General features: G+C 36.2%; 1 protein-coding gene across 8 annotated transcripts in view; it reads left to right on the top strand.

Moving 5' to 3' along the window:
- LRP1B (LDL receptor related protein 1B) overlaps nt 1-21,503 on the top strand; it is a 547,576-nt gene that overhangs the window by 341,421 nt on the left and 184,652 nt on the right. For all 8 annotated transcript variants that reach the window (XM_015869154.2, XM_015869156.2, XM_015869155.2 and 5 more), the window contains 3 exons: nt 15,252-15,474; nt 17,480-17,651; nt 19,562-19,705. In XM_015869154.2, the coding sequence (XP_015724640.1) occupies nt 15,252-15,474; nt 17,480-17,651; nt 19,562-19,705 (539 nt within the window). The remainder of the gene's footprint in view (nt 1-15,251; nt 15,475-17,479; nt 17,652-19,561; nt 19,706-21,503) is intronic.

Genomic DNA, 21,503 nt, shown 5'->3' with positions numbered 1-21,503 from the left:
AGAGAAACTTTAAGATGAAAAATAATGCTAGGATATCACAGAAGGAGTTAACGTGGGTAGGTATCAGAAGAAAAGACTTATGTTCCCACACATCCATAAAAATTCATGCAATCTGTGCATTGTTACCAGGGCACAGGTTTTGTTTTGATTTACAGTTTTTAAAATGAGTTGGCTGTGGTTCTAGCCCAACCTTTCTGCTGGGGAGAGAATTCTGCTTTCGGGATGGCCAGCCTACTGCCTCCCAGCATGCTCAGTTTCACTCCTCTGTGCTTTCTTTCCTTGGATTTTACTTGTTATCAGCAAAGCACTGCTGTAAAATCAGATAATGAAGTCTTACAGGTCTCTTAGAATAATAATAAAAAAAAAAATTGACAGCTAGTAATAACCAGAGGCACCTGGACTGTATTTTCTTCTCAGCATGCGGTGGCTTCTAGAGCTCTTATTCACAGTTTGCCATGGATGAGAAAGGTAATTTAGCCATTTTCTCTCTGATGAAAGAGAATATGGTAAATGGAAGAGCCACGACAGTAGCTTTCATATGTTTATGAAGTTGTACGTTCTGTCTTACTGTCATGAAAGTTATTATACACAGTATAAATTATGTGCACATTCTTAGTAATTGTAACTCTTCCATGCAACTAGAAAGCAGCAATGATCTTATGCAAGCGACAAGTGTAGTCAGTGTTCTTAGTCACTCATTTTACATGTCTCCAAATGCGTGTCTATCCTGATGCCTGAAGGAGAATGAAGGGAAATCTTCCACACTGTGAAACAAATCTGCACTTGTTAATTTTTGTTGGGTGAGCTGCATATCAATCTAAGTAGATTTAAAAAAAAATGGAAAGTAAAAGCAGCAAATGGGCTGCTTCATGTAAAACAGAGTTCAAGAAAGTCATAGAAGCTTCAGTTTTCCCAAACTGTTGGATGAGACCCAAATCCTTCTTGACGAGCCAAATCCTGTCTTTTTCACATCTGGTATCCTGCTGGTGTTTTGTTTTGCTGTTGTGGTACTGCAGAGAAATAGAGCTCCTAATTTACAATTTGAAACCCGCAGATGTTGGTAGGAAGTGTTTACAATATAGGATAGATTTCTACAAATTATAAGGTAAACCACAAGGCGAAGATTAGAGGGACTTCCCTTTAGAGATGATATTTGTTTCAGAGATAAAAGCAGTGAGTCAGTGTCAAGAGTCTGGGTAAAATGTTTCTATTTGGGCTAAGAAAAACAAGGGAGAAAAGAATGTATATTTAATATTTCTTGATCCTAGGTGGTGGTGGTTATTGTTTCTTGCATTCAAAACAAATAATATGACCACTGCACAAGCACTGTTTCATACAGTAAAGTGCTTTACCTGACTCCTGGTAGAAGTGCTGTTATGGAACAGTTTCCGAGAAGCTGCAAGCAGGGTAATTATAGCTACTGTGACTTAGTGAAAAAAAGGAAAGCTACATAAGTGCTGCTGTTTGGCAGTCCCTGTGGCAGCATTGGCACTTACTTTGGCTCTACAACACTGAACTCAATCTGATAGTTTCCATATATGCTTGTTGTCTTATCAGGGCAAAAATTATCTTCAAAAAACAGTACTATCAAGCCCAACTTTCTAAAATGCTGACCGAGTTAGGTCTTGCATCTACAAAGTTTCAAAGGATGCCAGCATCCTTCCTTTTCTGCCTCTTCCATTTCCTTTGTCAGGCAAACTGTGCTTCAGATTTCAGATTCATTGTAGATTAGGATGTTCCTAGAAGCTTCTCTAGCAGGAGTTGTACTATAAAACTAGAGAAAAGAGGTAAAATAAGTAAGGGATGACTTTTGCTAACCATACTGATTTCCTGCAGGATATATGCAGTGTCTTATCTGTGTCTATGAAACATAATGCCCAAAGTGGAAAGTCATGAGACATCTCCAACTCGCACAAGACTGTGATACTGTGTGTGATACTGTGATCTCTGCGTAGCCCTCTTATTTTATTCATTCATTTACAGCAAAATGTAGACTTCCAGAAACCTGGAGAATTCACTATGGAGAACTCTTGTTGTGTTGCTGTTAGGGTTAAACACGGCATAGAGTGTTCCAGTTCTCATTTATATGATTTTTAACTCCTGGTTTCTAATATCACACACAATTTTCTCAGTCAAGTATTTAAAGCTCCGGTGAGTTGGTGCTTCTGTTACCACCAGGAATGCTTTGTAGTGTGTTTGTTGTTGTTGTTGTTTTGTTTATTTTTCAGAGCTATTTGGCTGTTTGTGCCCTGACCCCTTTAGGTAAAATTTTAGGAGCATGTTTTAAAATCTAAGGTTGATGACCTTTACCTTATGCTGTATCATTTTAGTTCTGTTTTGTGCTCCAAGGCAGCATTTTGCAAGTGTAATGCTGCTTGAAAATGCTTAATTAGATAAATTTTGTTTTATAACCGTGAGTGATTCAAGTGAAAAACAGGTGCTTAGACCAGATTAAAAGTGGAGAAAATGGTGTGTGTGTAGGTGAGAGAAGGAAAAGGGCAGAGAGAGCCTTAATGCAACTTTTTCAGAACCGAATCGTACCAAACATAATGTGTTCAAAAGAAAGCAAAACTGAGCATGTTGTGTTATATAACTTCTTGGTGCATATCACTGCCATGTTTAGTCTTTCGGTCTTTCAGTAGCATATAAAATTAATTTTAAATGAACCAAATAATATAATTTATAGGTCTTTATTTACCTCAATGGGTTTACAATTTTTTTGCAGCAGTGCAGGACTTGGAAATTAAAGCAAATATTTGCTGCACCTAGCAAACAAGGTAATGTGAATGCAACTCTGTCAGTTGATGATGTGGTTAAACTCTTGGCTTTTTGTCTCGCTGGTGCTGTGGAAAAAACAGCATAGATAAAGTTCAAGTGTAAGGTACAAAAACAATATTGGTTTCTTTCCTGTCTGAGTAATTCTCATGTGTTGGAGCTCACTGCTCTCAACTTCACCACCTCTAAAAACACTTTACTTCTGGTCAGTGCTTTGAGAAGGATGAAAATTAATGAATATTTGTTATGAATGACGGTATTCTTATCACAACAACTTTGAGAGGCTTAATAAATACCATCAGTTTCATTCCTTTTCTCTGATTTTCCTAGCTTTCTTGGATCACTGACTTTATCAGGTGGCATTAGGAAATATTTAAGAACAGCTGCTAATAAAACACGTGCGTTCTGTTCTTACTGTTTCCATTTCTGAACTTCAGACAGAATGAATTCCCATTAAAATTAAAACAAAAATTAATGAATCTCACTGACGTCCAGTGATCTGTTATGAGCGCTTACATCCAATTATTTTTTTTTTCTATAAATAGCTAATGTTTTTGTAGCTAAATATATTTGTGGTGTGTGTATGGCAATGAGAGCATCTAGTCCACTTCTGAGGGGAGTAGTGTAATGTGCAGAATGAATTGATCTTTGGATCTCTGGCATCAAAATGCCTTCCTTCTTTTGGTTAGTTTAGCTCTATGAACTGCTTCTAGGGCACTTTTTGTTAAAATGGAAGAGGAAATACAAAACGTGACTTTATGGCTTATCCTGGCCCATGATCATGACGATGGAAGCCTCTATACTTGTGTGTTTTCTTTCTCAGCACCAGAGAGCTCTCCAGCCACTGGCCTACCAGCTATCCTCTTTCTCTTCCATCAAAGCTGTTTATCAATGCATAAATAAATCATTTTCATCAGCAATTAAACAGCTTTTAAGGGGGAGATTAGACTTTTTTTATCTCTCAAGCATGCATTTACTGACTGTATTCTGAATTTTTAGTTAACAATGGGAAGCACGTAAAAATTCAGAAGGAAACATGGGGACAGGTTCTCCGATATTCCAATGGATGCATGCAAATATGAAAATCTCCTCCAGTCAATAAGAGATAAAACCCAACTGGCAAACTGTTATGATATGGCATTGTAAAATGTACCTTTTAAATAGAATATTTCACTTGATACCAATATCACTGCTTTACAAAACATTCAACCACAAATTCTAATGTGTAGTATAACTAATAAAGAATCTATTTTATTTTTTTTAAACTTAATTTTTCTTCACCTTTTAAATCGTCCCTGGAGTTTTAACTGTTTTATAGGTACTGAGATGAGTCTTACCTTCCTGAGCACAGTGTTCAGGTAGTAATTCATTTCCTGTTTACAGCTGTCTGATAGTCACAGATTAAATGTTCCAACTTGGACATGGAACAGCAGAGCTTATAGAGCATGTTTTGAACGTACCCTGACATGCTTTATTGACTTTAGCACATATATCAGCTAGCATTACTAGTTTAATTAAAAATAATAAGAAGACGACAACAGCTATGGGAAGGTTGTTATTTTGCATTGTAACTGAAGAGTGTTGCTGTGAATCTTAGTTCAAAGTGCTTCGTTCCCACAAGTTGCTGTGCAGGGATTTGGGGTTCAGAACTCAGGTTGTGAATGTTTGTTTGATTCTGACTTCCCAGAAATGAAAACTATGTTTCAAAGAAGCTTAGATATAGGAACAAAGCAATCAAGATTTTCTAAATGCACTGCATAACTAATTCCCATGAGTTTATCCTTTGTTTTGTCATGGTTTTCAGTGGGATTTGGGCACTATGCGGTCTTATGTAGTAATCATCAATGCTGCTCATGCTCTGCATAGTACTTTGACACATGTATGCGTATAGGTACCAACAAGAAGCAGGCTATAAGAAGCAATTACTCATTGCTGAAGACATCAACACCTTTAGAGAACAAAAAGTAGTAGCTGTCCTGCCCTGCTCTTTTCCTTCTTTAGGAATAAAAAGCTAAAAGATGAGGAATACATCTTTTTAATAAGGAAAGAAAGTGTCTGTTCTGAAGACAGAGGTGTTTGGTGTGTTCAGACCCAGGCTATCTTCCACCTTGTCACAGACAGCAGAAAGAAATTTGATTATAATAGCACTGGAGGTTGTAAGGTTATTTACTGGGGTTTCATCAAGGCAGGGCAATTACATCGTAACAAAATGGGGTGGGGGGACGCCTCAAGGTAATCTGTGCTCCCTTCACTTCAAGCTGATTAGAGTAAATTAACTGCCTTTGCAATTAATGTGCAAAGTAGATATTCATTATTTTTCTGATGGCAAATAAAATAATGTATAAATATAACAATGTGTTTTGTTAATCATGCCTGTAGACTGTTGCATTCTAGCAAACAAAAACCTTCCTGGCCCCGTTCCCTGACCCCCCCCCCCCCGCCTTTCTTCTGATGTCGTTCTGCATCAACTTTATTTTAACATAAGGAAGTTAAAATTTCCTGCTGCATAGGCACACTGAGATAATGTGCTTTCAGACTAGAGGGGTCGTTTGCCTGAAAGGGAATCTTTTCCTCGAGCTGTATTGAAGCAGTACTTTTCAGTGTGACTTAGTGACCACAGTGTGTTTATAGAATCCCATGAGACTTAATGGGATGCTTCATAAATGCATAGCAATCTCATTTTTTCATCTATTTCTCGTGACATGAGCTGTAACTCTCAGGTTTTGAGTGTGGATGTTTGTTGATGGTTAAGTTTGTAAGGTAACATGCAGAGCTCAGCTCTCAATGCATTGGTTCATGCCTACATAGATTACTAGATTGCAGTTACTTTGCATGTTAATATAATACTATAGCTGGCAAGAAATGCTTCTTTATTTCATGCTTCTGTAATTGTTTCTGCCTTTTTTTTCCCTCAAATTTAGTTATGTTCAGGAATCATCATCTTTAAATCCGCCTAGGATTGGTTGGTGTTTGAAAGGATTATGACAGAAGTTATGTATGCGGGTATCATCTGGGTACACTGATTGTTTTAATTGTTATTATTATTTCTATTTTTCCTTCCCTCCAAATATACTGACTTTCCTGTAGTTGTCTACAGGGTGCTGCTCTTACATGGCTACATTTCATATGTATCAAAAGAGCAGTCAGGAAAAAGACTAAATGGAGCCTGTGGAGAGAGCAATACGACAAGGGGAACAGTTTTAAGCTAAAAAAGGAGAGATTTAAATTCAATGTCATAGTGAAATTTTGCACTGAGAGGATGGTGAGGCACTGGAACAGGTTTCTCAGAAAAGCTGTGGGTGCTCCATCTCTGGAGGTGCTCAAGGCCAGGCTGGATTGCAACCTGATTTAGTGGCTGGCAACCCTGCTTGTGGAAGGGGGATAGGAACACAGTTTTGGAGATTCCTTCCAAGCTTAGGTAGTCTATTAAAGTAGAGAGGTAGCTTTCAGTTTTCTGTTTTGTGAATTCGGTCATGGTTTATGACTTATTTGGAGCTCCTTCCATACTGAACGTAGTGCTGTTCCCTGCTACTCCCTGGAGAATTAGTAAGTGTGACCTATGGGGGCACTGCTTAGCTGAAACGTCTGCCAGCCTACAGGCATCACATGCTGTATTCACATGCCATTCTGGCCAGCACAGGGTAAGCTGCTGCATTCACTGGGAGAGATGGATATCTCTAACCACAACAGCTGTTCCCTACAGGTGATGCTGACTGAAGCTGCAGCAATATTGTCATTAATTTGCTTGTTCCTGTTCTTCCTCTAAGATATGTAACATGCTGTGTCAGACTGGACAATCAGTATTGTACCAGGAAAAATCATTTTTTCCCTTCCTAAGGGGAGATTACATTATGATGGTTCTCCTATTCTCAGGTGATTATAAACCCATGAAATTTTGCTCTGAATAGTTAATATTAATATTGGTGCTGTGATAAAATATATGTTTGGGTAATGATTTGATGCCATTTTATTTGAAGAATAATAATTAAAAAAATGAGCATAAATTGAATTATTTGTTATTCTACCTGTGAAATGATAAGAATATTGCAATACTGCCAGTCATTATCCTTTTCCAATATGGAAGCTTCATAGCATAGCATTTACAAATGCATGAGTGGAGTGTGGGTGTTCTGATTTTTGTCTATCAAATCATTATTAATGCATTAAGTATGAAAAGCAGTCTCCCCATCCATTTATGTAAGGGGTCGTTAGTGAATAAGCCGTACCCTAGAGTCATTTAATAATTCTTGTCAAAATATAGTTTATCTAATTGATACCAATACGCTAGGTTGCTGAATATGAAGCTCAAGGAAGATTAATAAAGATTTATTTGATCTCTACTGAAAATTGTCAGGGAAGACAAGACTGTAAAATATTGAATGCAAACTACATCTGACTGCAGATTCTCAGGACAAGAAATATTTTGTATGGTCACTATCATAGGCAATAAAGTTGTTAATAATGAGAATAATGCAGCTTTCAGAAGCTGTGTGTACTTAGTCATTCCAATGAATTCAAAATTAATGAAAAACTCATGACCCTCCAAAAATCTTCTTTTCTTATCATTGCTTTGTTAAGGCAAGATGACAATACTGAAGATTGCAGTAACTGAGCAGCTGCGTGAAGTGATGAGTTATGCCTAAAATTCATAAGTATGTGATGACTAAATGTGTGTGAAACAAAAAGAACAATGTAGATACATCCAAGTTCTTCGTTAGAAGTATTATAGCTGTTTACTTTTTGATATCATAAGTAAGATATTCATTTCATTCCTTGTTTTTAATTTAACTTGTAAATGCAATTCTGGGAACAGAATGACTTCATTGGCAGTTAATGAGTTAGTTGGACAGTTAGTAACTGTAGTGTAGAGATGCAGTAAGATGTGCTTAATAAGACTTGCATAGACTGACAGTGTCTGAATCATTTTTTCCAGTAGAATGTCTGTTTGCATTGGAATGCATTGCAGAATCACTGCTATAATCTCATAATAACAGCATTTCAGTTGCCGTCTCATAAAAATAGTGAAGTGATGCTCAGGTCATGAAGTAAGAGTAAAACAAGCGCACAGTTGTAGCTCCCACAGCAAGGCCAGCAGCTTCCAATAGTCTACACCTGTGTGATTTCCAGAGATAGAAATAGTTCACTGGGTGTTTAATAGTCACTGATACAATTTCCATCCTTTAACTTGTTGGTAAGAAAAAAAATCCTCATCCATCCTGTTGACTACTAATTTATGACCTTAAGTCACTGCTTTTAAAAGCTGGGGTCTGAGACTTCTGAGACCTTCAGGCAACACCTCTGAAATATAAGCATAGCCTTTCATCAGATCTGCATGCAAAGGAGAAGCCCTGAGATTTATAAAGCTTGCAAAGTGAATTTTTGATTAGTTTCATATAATCCTCTATAATGATGATTATTGTAGCATTTTCTGTAAGAGATAGATGAGACAGGTTCTCAAATGCCAGCTTTTACTGACATTTAGTCTGGCATAGGTCACAAAATACCAAGGAGAAAGAACTGTTAAAAATTAATAATATTTAAATAAATTACTACTGTAAAAACAATGCCTTTTTTTCATTCTTGTTAACTAATGTAAATAGGAAAAGTTGGTGATCAAGAATCTCAAATTTGAAAACAAAGCTTGTTTAATTTAAAATAGAAATCTGTAGCGATGGGTGTAGGTGATTCTCTCAGAGAGTGGTCAGACACTGGAATGGCTGCCCAGGGAGGTGGTGGAGTCACCATCCCTGTCAGTGTTCAAGAGGCGTCTGGATAGGGAGCTAGGAGATATGGTTTAGTGGTTTGCTGTAGGTATGGTAAAGGGAGGATGGTTGGACTAGATGATCTTATAGGTCCTTTCCAAACTTGTTATTCTGTGGTTCTATGTACAAAGCATAACTTTCTCTCTCCAATAAAAACAACCATCTTTATTGTTGAATTTCATAGTGTCCAAAATTTCATAAAACTAAAATTACTCAAACTGGACTTAAAGTCATTTGAGAAGTGGGTTTCGTTCTGGGAAATAATAGCCTACTAGTATCTGCACAGCCATTTTTAAACAGCTGGCTATGCTAATGCCCTTGCTGTCCTAATTTACTCCTTTGCTGTACTTAGCTCTTGACCAGTAGTCTGACTGTTTTCCTGATAGGCTGTTTTATTTTTCTGCAAAAAGGAGAAGTTTGTTTATTAAGTTTGAGAAAAGTAGTTTTGAGTATATATATAATATTATATATTGAAAATTAAATAGCTTCAGGAAACATACTGTGTTTTGATTATAACTATGAGAAAACTTCAGTACAATCCTAATTAAGCCTTTGACAGTAACTCTTTCATTGTATAATATTCTGCTAGGTACTCATGTTCTTGTAGTTATTTTATATGGTCAAGCTGTGTCATACCATTATTCAAGAAATTGTTCAAAGAAAAATAATATAAATATTATGCTAAAAAGAAATCCAAAAGTAGTTGAGTTTCCAGTGAAGGAATATAGCTTCAATATATTTTGGTGAAATTATTTCACTCCATGTGGTTTATCTGATAAAATATATGGCTGTTAAAATTGACTTCTGATGTAATAACAAGCAAAAGTACAAGTTCTATGTATATATTCATCATCCTGTTCTTTCCATGTATAAGTTTTAGGTACATTTAAGAGCACCAAGTACATGATTTGAGTGTTAATACAAATTTTCTGAGTATGGACAAGCCCATGTGCCAAATAGTTTTGGTTTCGTACGTACTGTTCTGGAAAAACAGAAACATTCCACTGAAGCAAGAAAAAGATTATATTAGAGCATGTATGGGTTTGCTACCTATTTGCTTTGGTTGGGCTACATGATCTTGAAGGTCTTTTCCAACCTTGGTGATCCTGAAAAGTGGAAAGGGTCAAGCATGATAAATTCTTTGCAAGATATTGTTTTGATAAGCTTAAACAATAGGGGAGCATACAATTGAAACAATATAATAAATCACAGTCCTGAATTATGGTACTCCATTTACTTTATAATGTTTCTGAATGCAATTTCCTTGGAGACACAGAAGTAATATGTGTTTTGTTTTCCTGCCTGACAATGGAAATCAAGTTCGGTTTTCTGTTAGCAAAGACAGACAGTTTTAACAGGGAAAAGATAGTTACAGAACTCCACTCTTGTATTGTGTTGCTCTGCTCACTAAGAGGTACGAGTGACAATTTGTATCTACTTTAGCAGGGGGCCAGATGTGATTATTTTAAATCCATTCTTAAATTCACAACTTCTTACTCTGTTCCCTACTCACACTGCTGCCTATCTTACTGCAAATCAGAAAACCTTTGTTTAAAGTGATGGGTTCTGTGTAAAAAATGTTTATTTTCTTACAAGTGTTCTCTCTACAGCATCTGGTTGAGCTTTAGTTGGTTTTGCATATATTCTCTTATGAAATAAATGGTGTATTTGAGCTAGGCTCTGTGCAGTGAGAATGAGCTGTTTTTTGTTGTTTTTTTTTTTTTCTAATCTACAACTCTGCTCGTTGCTTTTCTATGTATGGTGCTAAATCCACAGTTCTCTATGAGAAGATATCATTTTATTTTACAATTTGCACTCATTACCAGGACTTCAAAATATTGGGAACATTTGGAACATATGTCCATCTTTCTGTTACAGCAACCACAGAAGAGCTTTAATGGAATTTCACTCCTACAGAGCCCTTAAAACATCCACCTACCACTTCCTTCCTAAAACAGCTAAGAAGTTAAAACACATCACTGGAGAGCCCTCCTGGTTTCTAGCCTATTTAATATGGCAGTAATTTTTAAGGGGAAATTATTGTTATCATGTTGGATGGTGCATTGTGCTAGAAAGGAAGGTGGGAGGAAAAACACCCCCAGTGTTTTTTGCCTTCCTAGTGGGGGGGGGGGGGAATGTGCCCCACATGTCAGGGTTTAAAAGGACCATAAAGATCATCTAGTGTATGACCAAGTAGTATTAAGTACCTTAAACCTGTCTGGTACACCAAGTGTCATGGTCAGTTTACCACCAAAAACGTGTGAATTCTGTGTGGCTGATTTATTTTGCTTCATATGTGGATAAAGAAAACTACTGAACTCAGAAATCAATTGAAATATTAACAGAGAGGAAAATGTTCCCGGACCATGCCATAAGACATAGTATTAATTAAATGCAATTTAGATTTTATCAAATTACCTTCATTTAGATTAAACTCAGTAGAAATCAGATACAAGACTTCATAGCTTGGAAAACAGAAGTTAGCAATAAAGAGGAGCCAGTGAGAGAACAAAAACTAAACACAAGGATGATAAGGGAGGCATATAATGTTTTACAGCTGAACTAAGAAACTATCTGGGTCTGAAAGGAAATTTCTATTGAGGACAGATATTTTTTTGTCAGAAAAGAGCAGCAAGTCTTTTGAGGCCCTCCTAACTAGTTGGAGACTTGGAGAAGAGGTGAGTCTGTGACCACTGGTATTGGAACGGGAAGCTCACTGTTGTCTAATGTGGCATTCCTAATTAAGCTTAAATTAAGTTTTAGTAGTAATGTGGCATTGCTACTGTTCAGTGTTCATTGGTTTTTCATTTGAGGATACTTTGAATTATTACAGGGATTTTATTGCTCAGATTGGGGATGAGGAAATAGTTCCTACGTTTCCCTGTCTGAAACCATACTCTCACTAGAAAAATCCAGCCATCAGTTTTTCAGACTTACCTGTTCAGTTATGGAATGGATTGCATTTCATAGCCTGGAGAAAGTCAGCTAACAACTGGGAAATTGGCAGAGGGAGGAAGATTCATGTAATAGCTGGTGATAGGATGACCGTAAATCAGCAGTGTAATAGAGCTGTGAAAATAGCAAATACTATGCAGTGATGGATGAAACTCTATCAGATGTTGGGAAGTTACAGTGACTTTGTACAGATACCGGTGAGCTTCCTTTCAGAGCAATGTATACAGTGCTGACCATGCTGTGGTCAAGAACATGACCTAAAATTCGTATAACTTCAAAGAAGAGTGACATAAAGAGGCTGTCTAATGAGATAAGAAGATTGACTTTGTTTGCTTAACTCTAGCTGCTTAGTAGACAGTGGAAGATTGTGCTTGCCATCAGGAAATACATTTAGAAAGGAAAACAAGTAGGGGTGGAGGGGGTGGGGGAAACAAGTCTATAGTGTTCTGGAGAAATTAGTAAATTGTGATGTAGTCTTGAGAAATTTTCATAGGTTTTTGGAGGAGTTATTAGCTACCCAGGGGGGTGGTGGAGTCACCATCCCTGGAGGTTTCAGGAGATGCTTAGATATCGTACTGAGGGACATGATTTAGTGGGAAATTTTGGTGATAGGTGGATGGTTGGAGTGGATGATCTTAAAGGTCTCTTCCAGCCTTGGTGATTCTGTGATTCATAAACATTAGAATAAACCATTCTGGCAGAGCCTCTCGGGAAGAGCAGTGGGACAAAACAAATACTTTAATTAGTTTGAGAAGTTTGGAAAAAGATTATTATCTGTTGCTTGCAAAGCACATATACTTGAAGAAGATAACCCATCTTAGTATTAATTAAAAATGGACAGAACGTGTGCTTTTTAGTGTTTTAAAGAGCTAGGATTCAGATTTTCTATGCATGAAAAAGTCTGTAGCTCTCCAAGGATAACGTGCCTTAAAAAAAATAATTCAATTTAATGCCAAAGATTTTGCTGTTTTGTAGCTGCCCCAGCTGGTATCCTCATTGGTAGTCTCAGAAAATAAAGGCTGTAATGAACACAGATCTCCTTGCCCCTGAATGAGCTGTCCCTTATGGTCAGTACTAATGCATAGTACATGGACTGTACAGGGAAATGCAAATGGTCAGTATTTGTGCTGAAATTGCTCTGTGAATTGATAAAGGATTTCACCATCCTCTACATAAAATGAGGAGGCAAGTCCAGCCTCATTTGTGAGCAGCAGAATCAGTCTTAAGTTGAAATGAATACCTGTGTGTCTTTGAGAACTCCCAAGGCAAAGGAAAAAGTAGTGTAATTGAGGGTCAGCTTCACGTGTTAGAAATGCAACCCTGATTTAAGCCTTATTATCCAAATCTACAATAGCATTTTAATGCAGAGTTGTGTTTCAGATTCACATGGTAAAGTATCTAATTTTCGTAATCTAATTTTCAGTATACTTTGATCATATGACAACAGTTAGGTGATTACTTTCTTGCTCTGTCTGTTGCCTCTACGTTAAAAGTTAATGTTATTGTCAGTCTCCAGGAGAAGGGTAATTATTGTTGAAATTTAAAGTTTGTATTTTATTTATGGATAGATTCATGTTTCCTCGTCACTAATGATGTTAATAAAAATCAGATATTTAGGAAACAAAGAAATAAGTTTCCCATCCAAAAAAGCTGGAAAAACAATTAAAATTAGCTGTTCTTTTCTGTACCTATTTGTTACTTACTTGCAAAAGTTTTTTGTTTTTTTTTTTCCTAATTGTGTAAATGGATGTAATTATAGAGGGTAATGAATTTTAATTTATAACTTAATATATTAGTCTTTTCTTATACAGTGTAGTAGCATTAATCTTGTGTAGGAATAATGTTTGTTAAGCAATCCAGTAAAGAGTTAACCTGAAGTCAAACTTCAGATCTTTGTAGCTCCTGTGTATGTGTGTATGAGGACCTATATAGACATACACGTATGTTTGTATATGCATAAATATACATAGGTGCGTGTTCTTGATCACAGCAACGACAGAACTTATTTCTGTGATTGCAAAATGAGCCTTGATTTGAATAATTGAATCTTAAATCATAGATTTCTATTATAAATCTAAATGTGATCCCTTCAAATTGTCAACGTGTAATGTTTTAACAACTTATTTTAAATGTAATAGCTATTAGACTTGTTACTGCTGATTAAATACACAGTTATGTATTCTCATTAATTTTCCTTAGCTGTTTTCATTCCAAACAAAACATTTGCTTTGCAGACATAATTTTTGCTTTGCATATCATCTGTAGCATGCACATTTTGATTATATGAATTTAAATGTTAAGTGTGTGGTTTTTTAAAGTGTTTCTTAAAGTGCAGCTGTGGTATGGAATAACAATGAAGGACAAGACAGGAATTCAGAATGACTTTGATTAATCAGATTCTCTGTCAGGAATGGAATTATCCCTCAGGAATGTTGTAGGTTAAGTTTACTCTGCCTTATGGCCTTGTGATGGACTACGTGACCTTTCAAATTCTCCTCAGTCCCTGCTTTATGATTTGATGATCAATTCATTTTAGCTTTTTACAGCTACTCTTTGTACATTACGAATAATTCTTATGCCTTCAACATTTTTGTTGATGTTGTAATCATTTTTTTTTCTATGAAATACTCTTTATCTACATTTTAATAAATAAGAATTCATTCTAAATATGGTAATAGTGATGGATATGGCTCTTATTTCACTGCACAGCAATCATGTATTCTTTCTAGCCTAATATTTCTGAATGCTGAATGTCTATAAGAAATTACAAGGCTATAAGTTACTGTTTTTCAACATGAGTATATAACAGGTTTTTTATACTGTTGATGTAGGGCTATTACCACTAATGGTAATAATTGAGGCCATAATTCACTTCATTTACAAAATGAAATCCAGATTCTCATGGTAGTTTTAGTAGCATTGAATCTGGAATTGTATTATTTATTGTAATATCTTAAAGTCACGGCAAGGTGGTCTTTGCTTGCAAATGTGATTTAATCTCACAAATAGTTAATCTTGTTATAATATTGTCAAGTTAATCAGAATTGATTTGTTTAGTAAACCCACTGAATACTAATCAAGGCTTGGGTTGAAAAGATTTTGTAGCAATTTTAAGCCTTCAATAGCTTCCTGTTATTCTTGGATGAAGTGATTTGTTGAGTTTGTGGAAATATTTTGAAGCCTGTTTTATAATTGGTAGTCCTGTGCCAGTCACCCTCTTAAGATGTTATAAATGCACTACAATGATGCATTGTACATCTTCTTTAGGAATACGTTTTCATAAACTTGATATTATGAATCACCATATTTGCTTTACCTTATATGTAATGAGTTGTTCTTCAAACCATCTGAGCACTTCCTGGATTTGCCACTGTTTAGTATTTGTAATTATCTTGCCTTTTTTTAATAGTGATTCTATAGGTATATTTAAGATTCTAATGTAGTCTCTGTACATGCGTATACTGACCAGGAAAAAAAACGACACAAAAAAACCAACACAATACACTGAGATACTATACGATGTGTAAAGTAATTTGTTCATGCTCATTTATGTGCACTTCTGTATATTCTACTTAAAGAAAATATGTAAGTGTGGATTTCTTAGAAGATATGGTGAACTGCTCTGTTAATCACTGATGACTGCTAATAAGTATTGTCTCTAAAATGACAAGGAATGAAATCCTGCTTTGCACAGTGCCACGAGGAGCTTTGCTCTATGCTCACACCCTTTGAAACTCACATTTTATTTTCTCTCTACAGAAAGCTTTTCTTTACAGACTATGGTAATGTTGCCAAGGTCGAGAGATGTGACATGGATGGAATGAACAGAACATGGATAGTGGACTCTAAAATTGAACAGCCAACTGCTCTTGCATTAGACCTCATCAATAAATATGTGTACTGGATTGACATCTATTTGGATAATGTGGAAGTTGTTGACTATGAAGGGAGAAAGAGGCATACAGTCATAAAAGGCAGACAAGTAGGTATTTATTTGAAAAATATAGGACAATATAATTATATCTATACACAAACTTTAAAGGATCTGCTGAATGTTTTATTTCATTTGCAGTTTAGCCTGTTCTGCAATTTATGAACTTCCACATAGTAGTTCTTAAACAATGCAACATTTAAGTTTCAGTTCCAATTGCAAAAGGCTTTAGGGGGGAAAATATGGGGCAGTGGAGAGATACCAGGCAATAAATTAGTAAGGACATAAACATATTGCCAGTTCAGGAAGGGAAGATTAACGGGTGGAGGAATGTTAAAGAAACAGAAGAACAGCAGAAGTAATTCACCTGTTCAGACCAATGAAGATGACCTTAAATCATATTTGGTTGATGGTAGTGATGTTTTTTCTTAATTGAACCAGATGTTCAAAGTCATAAATACAAACACTAAGTCTGGAAGCTTTTGAACAGGACTGTATCAAGCTGTTGTTTCAGTGTGGAGAGAATAGTAGTTAGTAGTTCTACGCAGTTGCAAGGCTCATGAAAACCAAGGGAAAGTTTACAAAGATTAAACCGTTGTTGATTGCTACTCAGACTTTAGGGACTGGTGTGGATACGTTGGATTACATCTCTTTGTGCTTGAGGTTAAACAGGGTGCATAGGGAGTCCAAATAGAATAAGTAATTTATCTGTTCTGCCATGATTCTTTGCCCAATTATCAAATGACAAATTGTTATCATGGCCAGCAAACTGTACTCAACAGATTTCAGGGGTTGAAGTTTATCTCCTATGTGCAAACATATCAAAAGTAATGTAAAGGAGGATTCAGAAATTTGGTACAGATTCATTGTTGTTATCACCTTTTTTTTGTCTATGATTTCACTATAATTGGATTGAATTCCTATTGGGTCTAAGTGAAATACTATCATTGATTTTATTTAAGTTTTAATTGATTAAAAGTAGAAAATGATGGCAAAATTTGGTCAACTCGAAATTGTTTCCAGGAATCACTGAAGTATTTGATGCAAGGCAGCTTTTGGATCATCTTTAGTTTTGGTTTGTGAAGTGTGTCTGAACTTGTCTGAGTAAATGAGCTGAGTAAATACTCTGTGGTGAATAATTTATTGATTACGCTAGTACGATTTCAGCCTGTAAATATCTGAACACCTGCCAACAAATTCTCTTTAGCTTGCTTAGCTTTCAAAATTGCTCAATGAGATTTTAAATTTTCTAAATCCATACATCAAGCACAACCTCTGCATAATTAAACTCTTCGTGTTTGAACTGTCATTGGCTAATTAACCAACTGTATGTAAGTAACTTTCAATCAGTGTACTCGTACACATCAGGGATGAATGAAATAGAGTTCGCTTCTTGTTAAGCAAGCAGTATTGTGTGAACACAGGCATATTCTAAGGTACAACACAAAAGGGGCACCAGCATAGTTAGTTAATTACTTTAAAAATGTTCAGTGATAATATCTTGCCCTGGTGGCACTCTTTGATTATGTTGCAGCAAAAAAATACATGAATTCAACCTGTAAACTATCTATATTTACTAAAATTATTAGTTAATGCTAGCTAATATTAATGATGGTTATAAATGTTTAATTATGTTACTTTATGCTAATGTAATATATTGCATTTAAGACAACAAGCAAGAGTTTTTAATTTAAAAGATGGAAGACCCACAGCATTTTAAGAATGAATAAATGGGTTGTTGGAAGTATTTTGCTTTTTTTTTTTTTCCTCACTTGTTTATGGTTAGAAAAGTTTTATAGATCCTTGTTCGTTGCAGAGGAATTGGACTGGGTGACCTTTAAAGGTCCCTTTCAATTCAAATGATTGTACGATTACGAATGTGAACTAGATTTGTAATAGTAGTTTGCTTTTTTTTTTATTTACTGATTTTTATCAGTATATTCATAGATTATTTTGTGCAATTTGCTGTGTGCATTGGACGTTATTATTAGATGCTTATAGAATGTATATCTGAAATATTCAGCTAAAATAATGATTGTTTCCATCTTTTTTCCAGGTTAGGCATCTCTGTGGTTTGGCAGTATTTGAAAACTACTTGTATGCAGTCAATTCAGATAACTTCAGTATTTGGCAAATAAACAGGTATAATGGCACTGATGTTCGGGCCCTTACCAGACTTGAAAATGCAAAGGAGATTCGTGTATACCAGAAAAGAACTCAAACATCAGGTAAGATGAAAATTCCCCATTCTAGGAGTCATAAAACCACGTATTAGTTGGATATGGTCTCAAGGAGGTATCCTTCCAAAAATATGCAGTTAAAACCTATTACTACTGCAGATTTTTCTGTGACTTTTTCATGTGCCTGGTTTCCCATGTCTTTTTCTGCCAGTTTTCCTGCTTCCCTAAGCTCCTACAACTGATTCCTGCACATTCAACTTGGAGAGCTGCCAGTGAGCTCTGCTTTGCAAGCTTTCTGTCTTCATAAACACAGCCTTTTGGGGATTTAACACTCTCAGAACTGTTAGGTGTCTAATACCACCCACCTGCTTGGGTCTCCTACCTTGGAGATTCCTGCTTTCTCTGTATCTGCTTTTCACACAGAGTACAAACCTGGAGGGACTCAGAATTCATTCCCTTAGTTTTTGGGGTTGCCAAAATGAATGGAAGTTGGGCAGCCAGCCTGCTTAACTGCCAGCACAGTGCTGGAATTGCTGTTTGCTTTAACCCTGCTTGAATAAATACCATCTTTGGTGTTCAGTCTCCGTTCAAGACTGGGATTAGAAACTTTTAAATACTTAGGATTGTTGCTAAAATATCTATTTCATATGTCTATTCTGACTTGAATCATGGATCCAGTGATGTGTATTTCTGCACTCAAAAGGATGACAAGATCCAAAATGTTTACAGTGTTGTTTTATCCATTAACATATTTTGATATGACTCTAACGATAAAAACTAGAATCCTCTTTATGACTGCTGGGTCATAAAAAGCCGACACATCAATTCTGATGATAAATGTCACTGTCATTAAACACGCTGACTGCTCTGAGAGAAGTTTTTATATGTGATTTAAAAAATAGAAAATAAAAAGATCTCTAAGCTGATGGAGATTCAATGAACTAATTTTACTCTGTAGCTGAGGGCACTGATTTGCAGATGTTGGTATCTGATAAAGGCAGCAAAAAGTCTCCTCGCTGTAGGCTCCCTGTTTGTATCCCTGAGGGACTCAGAGAGTTTGAGTATTGGAGACATGTGAGCACAGTGTAATCTGTTATTACCTCCTGCAATTACTCTGTTCCTCTTGCCCTTTTTTCACTCTGCAGCTTCTTTTGTTTCAAATGGGCATGTTTATTGCTTGTCAAGATTTGCTGTAAAGGCTGTCTCAACTTGGTGGAAATTCTGTATACTTCTAACAATATTGACCTTAAACCTCTGGATTACTTTTACCAAACAACTAAAAAGCTTGAGCTTGAAGGGAAGGGAAAGGAAGGGCTAAAATGTAGTTTTTGAGCTAAAATACCATTCTGTTGTAGGCCCGTATAAAGTAAAAGGATAGATTTTATTTTCTGATCAGATTTACCTTTAAAAATTTTAAGAAGTACAATTTGATGAGCTCTTCTGCTAATTTAGAGCTGTGCACTTAAAAATATATCAAGGGAAAGGAATTCTTTAAATTCTTCAGCTGTTCAAATGCAGGAAACATGCTACAAGGCTTGTCTTGTTCTTCAGCTTATGCGTACATATCTCCCATAGAAAGGTGCTTTCTAATGGTGATGAATGAATAGTGAGATGGGATGGTTAGCATGAGGTTCTGCTCTCAAAACAAACAAACAAAAGAAACCACCAACAAAATGAATTGAACAAAGAAATAAAGGGAAAGAAATTTGGATATCTCAGGGGATATCTGCCTGGTGAATAACTGCAGGATTTCATTGAAGCAATAACCTTATTAGACTTGATAGCCACAAGATGATTGGGTATGCCAACTTATCTTTTAAATCGCCTTGTTTTGAAGTTACATTTTGGGAAAGATTATGAAAATTCCCTTTTTTTCTATGTCTGAACTTTCTACATGCTGAAGGATATAATTATCCTGCTTCAAATAGAGTTCAATCATGTTGTTTTTCACTCTGCAGTCAGAAGCCACGCTTGTGAGGTGGACCCATATGGAATGCCAGGGGGATGTTCGCACATCTGTCTGCTTAGCAACAGCTACAAAACACGGACTTGTCGCTGCAGGACTGGCTTCATTTTGGGAAGTGATGGCAGGTCATGCAAAAGTATGTAATAAAAATCAGAGAGTTTGCCTGCTGCTAATGTTCCTGGGCATAGCTCTGTGTGCTATTTAACATGTAGTTAATAGCAATAGAAATGACGTGCTCTATTTTCAGGTAATGTTATTTTATATCATATTTACCTGATGCTTTATTCCGCTTTATTCCACACCTGATGCATACCACTTTTATTCCCTCAAATTGATTTTACTTGATTAGGATCCATTCACACAAGTGACAGTTTAGGCATGGGATGCTGTTTATAGAGTTCTAAAAATCATCATGAGCTATCAGTTAATCAGTTTACTGTGTTGATTTTTTTATATATATATAAGATATATGTATCTGACGATACATAGGGGCTGCTATGCTGTTTAATTGTTTTAATCATTACTTATTTCTATTTACACAATCATCTTTAAATTTTGAAATGGATCCTTCATATATATATATATATATATATATATAATATATATGACGCAGGTAAGTTTCATCTGATAATACTTTGTGGCAAGAGGATTGGTTTGTGTAACTGTGGTTATATCTGTCACAACCATGTGATTGACATGACAGAAGGTAGGATGCCATATTGAAAAACATGGACAGGTTTGAGAAGTTGACTCAAACGAGTCTCATGAGGTTCAGCAAGGCAAAGTGCATGGTCTTGCATCTGAATCAGAGCAATCCCAGGCACTGGTGCTGACTGAGTGACAAATGTATTGAGAACAGCCCTACAGAGAAGAACTTGGTGTTTCTGTTGGGTGAAACAGCAGGCCAACAGCGTTTTGGGCTGCATCAAACCAGGGCTGGCCAGAAGAGTGAGGGAGGTTATTGCCCCCCTCTGCTCTTTGCTCATGAGGCTCCATTTGGCGTACTGTGTCCAGAATTGGAACAAGGCCAGAGGGGGTCATGAAGTGTTAGAGCACCTATCCTACAAAGGGGGAATAAAGCTGGGTTTGTTCAGCCTGGAGAAGAAAAGACTTTGGGAAGACCTCACTGCAGCCTTTTGATACTTAAGAAAGATGAGGAGACACTTATTGTGAGGACAATAAGGACAATAGGACAACAAAAGGCTAGATGTAAGGGAGATGTTCTTTATTGTAAGGAGAATGAGGCTCTGGAGTAGCCTGCTCAGAAAAGCTCCACTGAGCATCCCGAATGGATGGGGGCTTCAGGCAGCCAGGTGAAGTGGTAAGCAGCCAAGCTGATGGCAGGGAGTTGGAATTAAATGTCCTTTAAGGTCTCTTCCTATTTAAACCAGTCTTTAATTCTATTTTTATTTATTTATTTGTTAATCAAATGATATTGATGTATTTCAGGCAACAGGCATGCAACTGAATCCATTGATAAATTCTGGAAGATAAATGCATTTGAACCCAGACAAATTTCTCACTGTTTTCAAAAGCAATTTCAATGAACTCAGAGAAGCAATGGGGAAAGTTTTTGAGAATTTTAAGAGATCTATTTATAGTGTGAAGTATCTTAAGGACATTTATAAGTATTGTTAGCTTATCTCAGTTATTTGTAATTAAGCTATTTAATGAAACTGTAGAAATCTCTTGAGAAGGAAATATAGATATCCGCGTTTTGTATCTCGGTATGAAAGAAATCAGTATGTCAATCTGTTGTGTTCTTTTCCCATTTGAAAGAAATTTGCTATAAGCTTTTGCTTGCGTCTTAGAAACTTCAGGTGAAAAAATAAAATGATGTTCTGCATTTGCTGAACTTTACATTCGCGTTACATCTAATGATTTCTTCAGTCGTGGTCTACATTACCTGGATAGATCCTAATGAATTGTAAAAT

Source organism: Coturnix japonica, chromosome 7 (genome assembly GCF_001577835.2).
Source record: "Coturnix japonica isolate 7356 chromosome 7, Coturnix japonica 2.1, whole genome shotgun sequence".
Taxonomy (NCBI): domain Eukaryota; kingdom Metazoa; phylum Chordata; class Aves; order Galliformes; family Phasianidae; genus Coturnix; species Coturnix japonica.
Note: the sequence above shows the minus strand (reverse complement) of the source record. Positions and strands in the feature narration are given on the sequence as shown.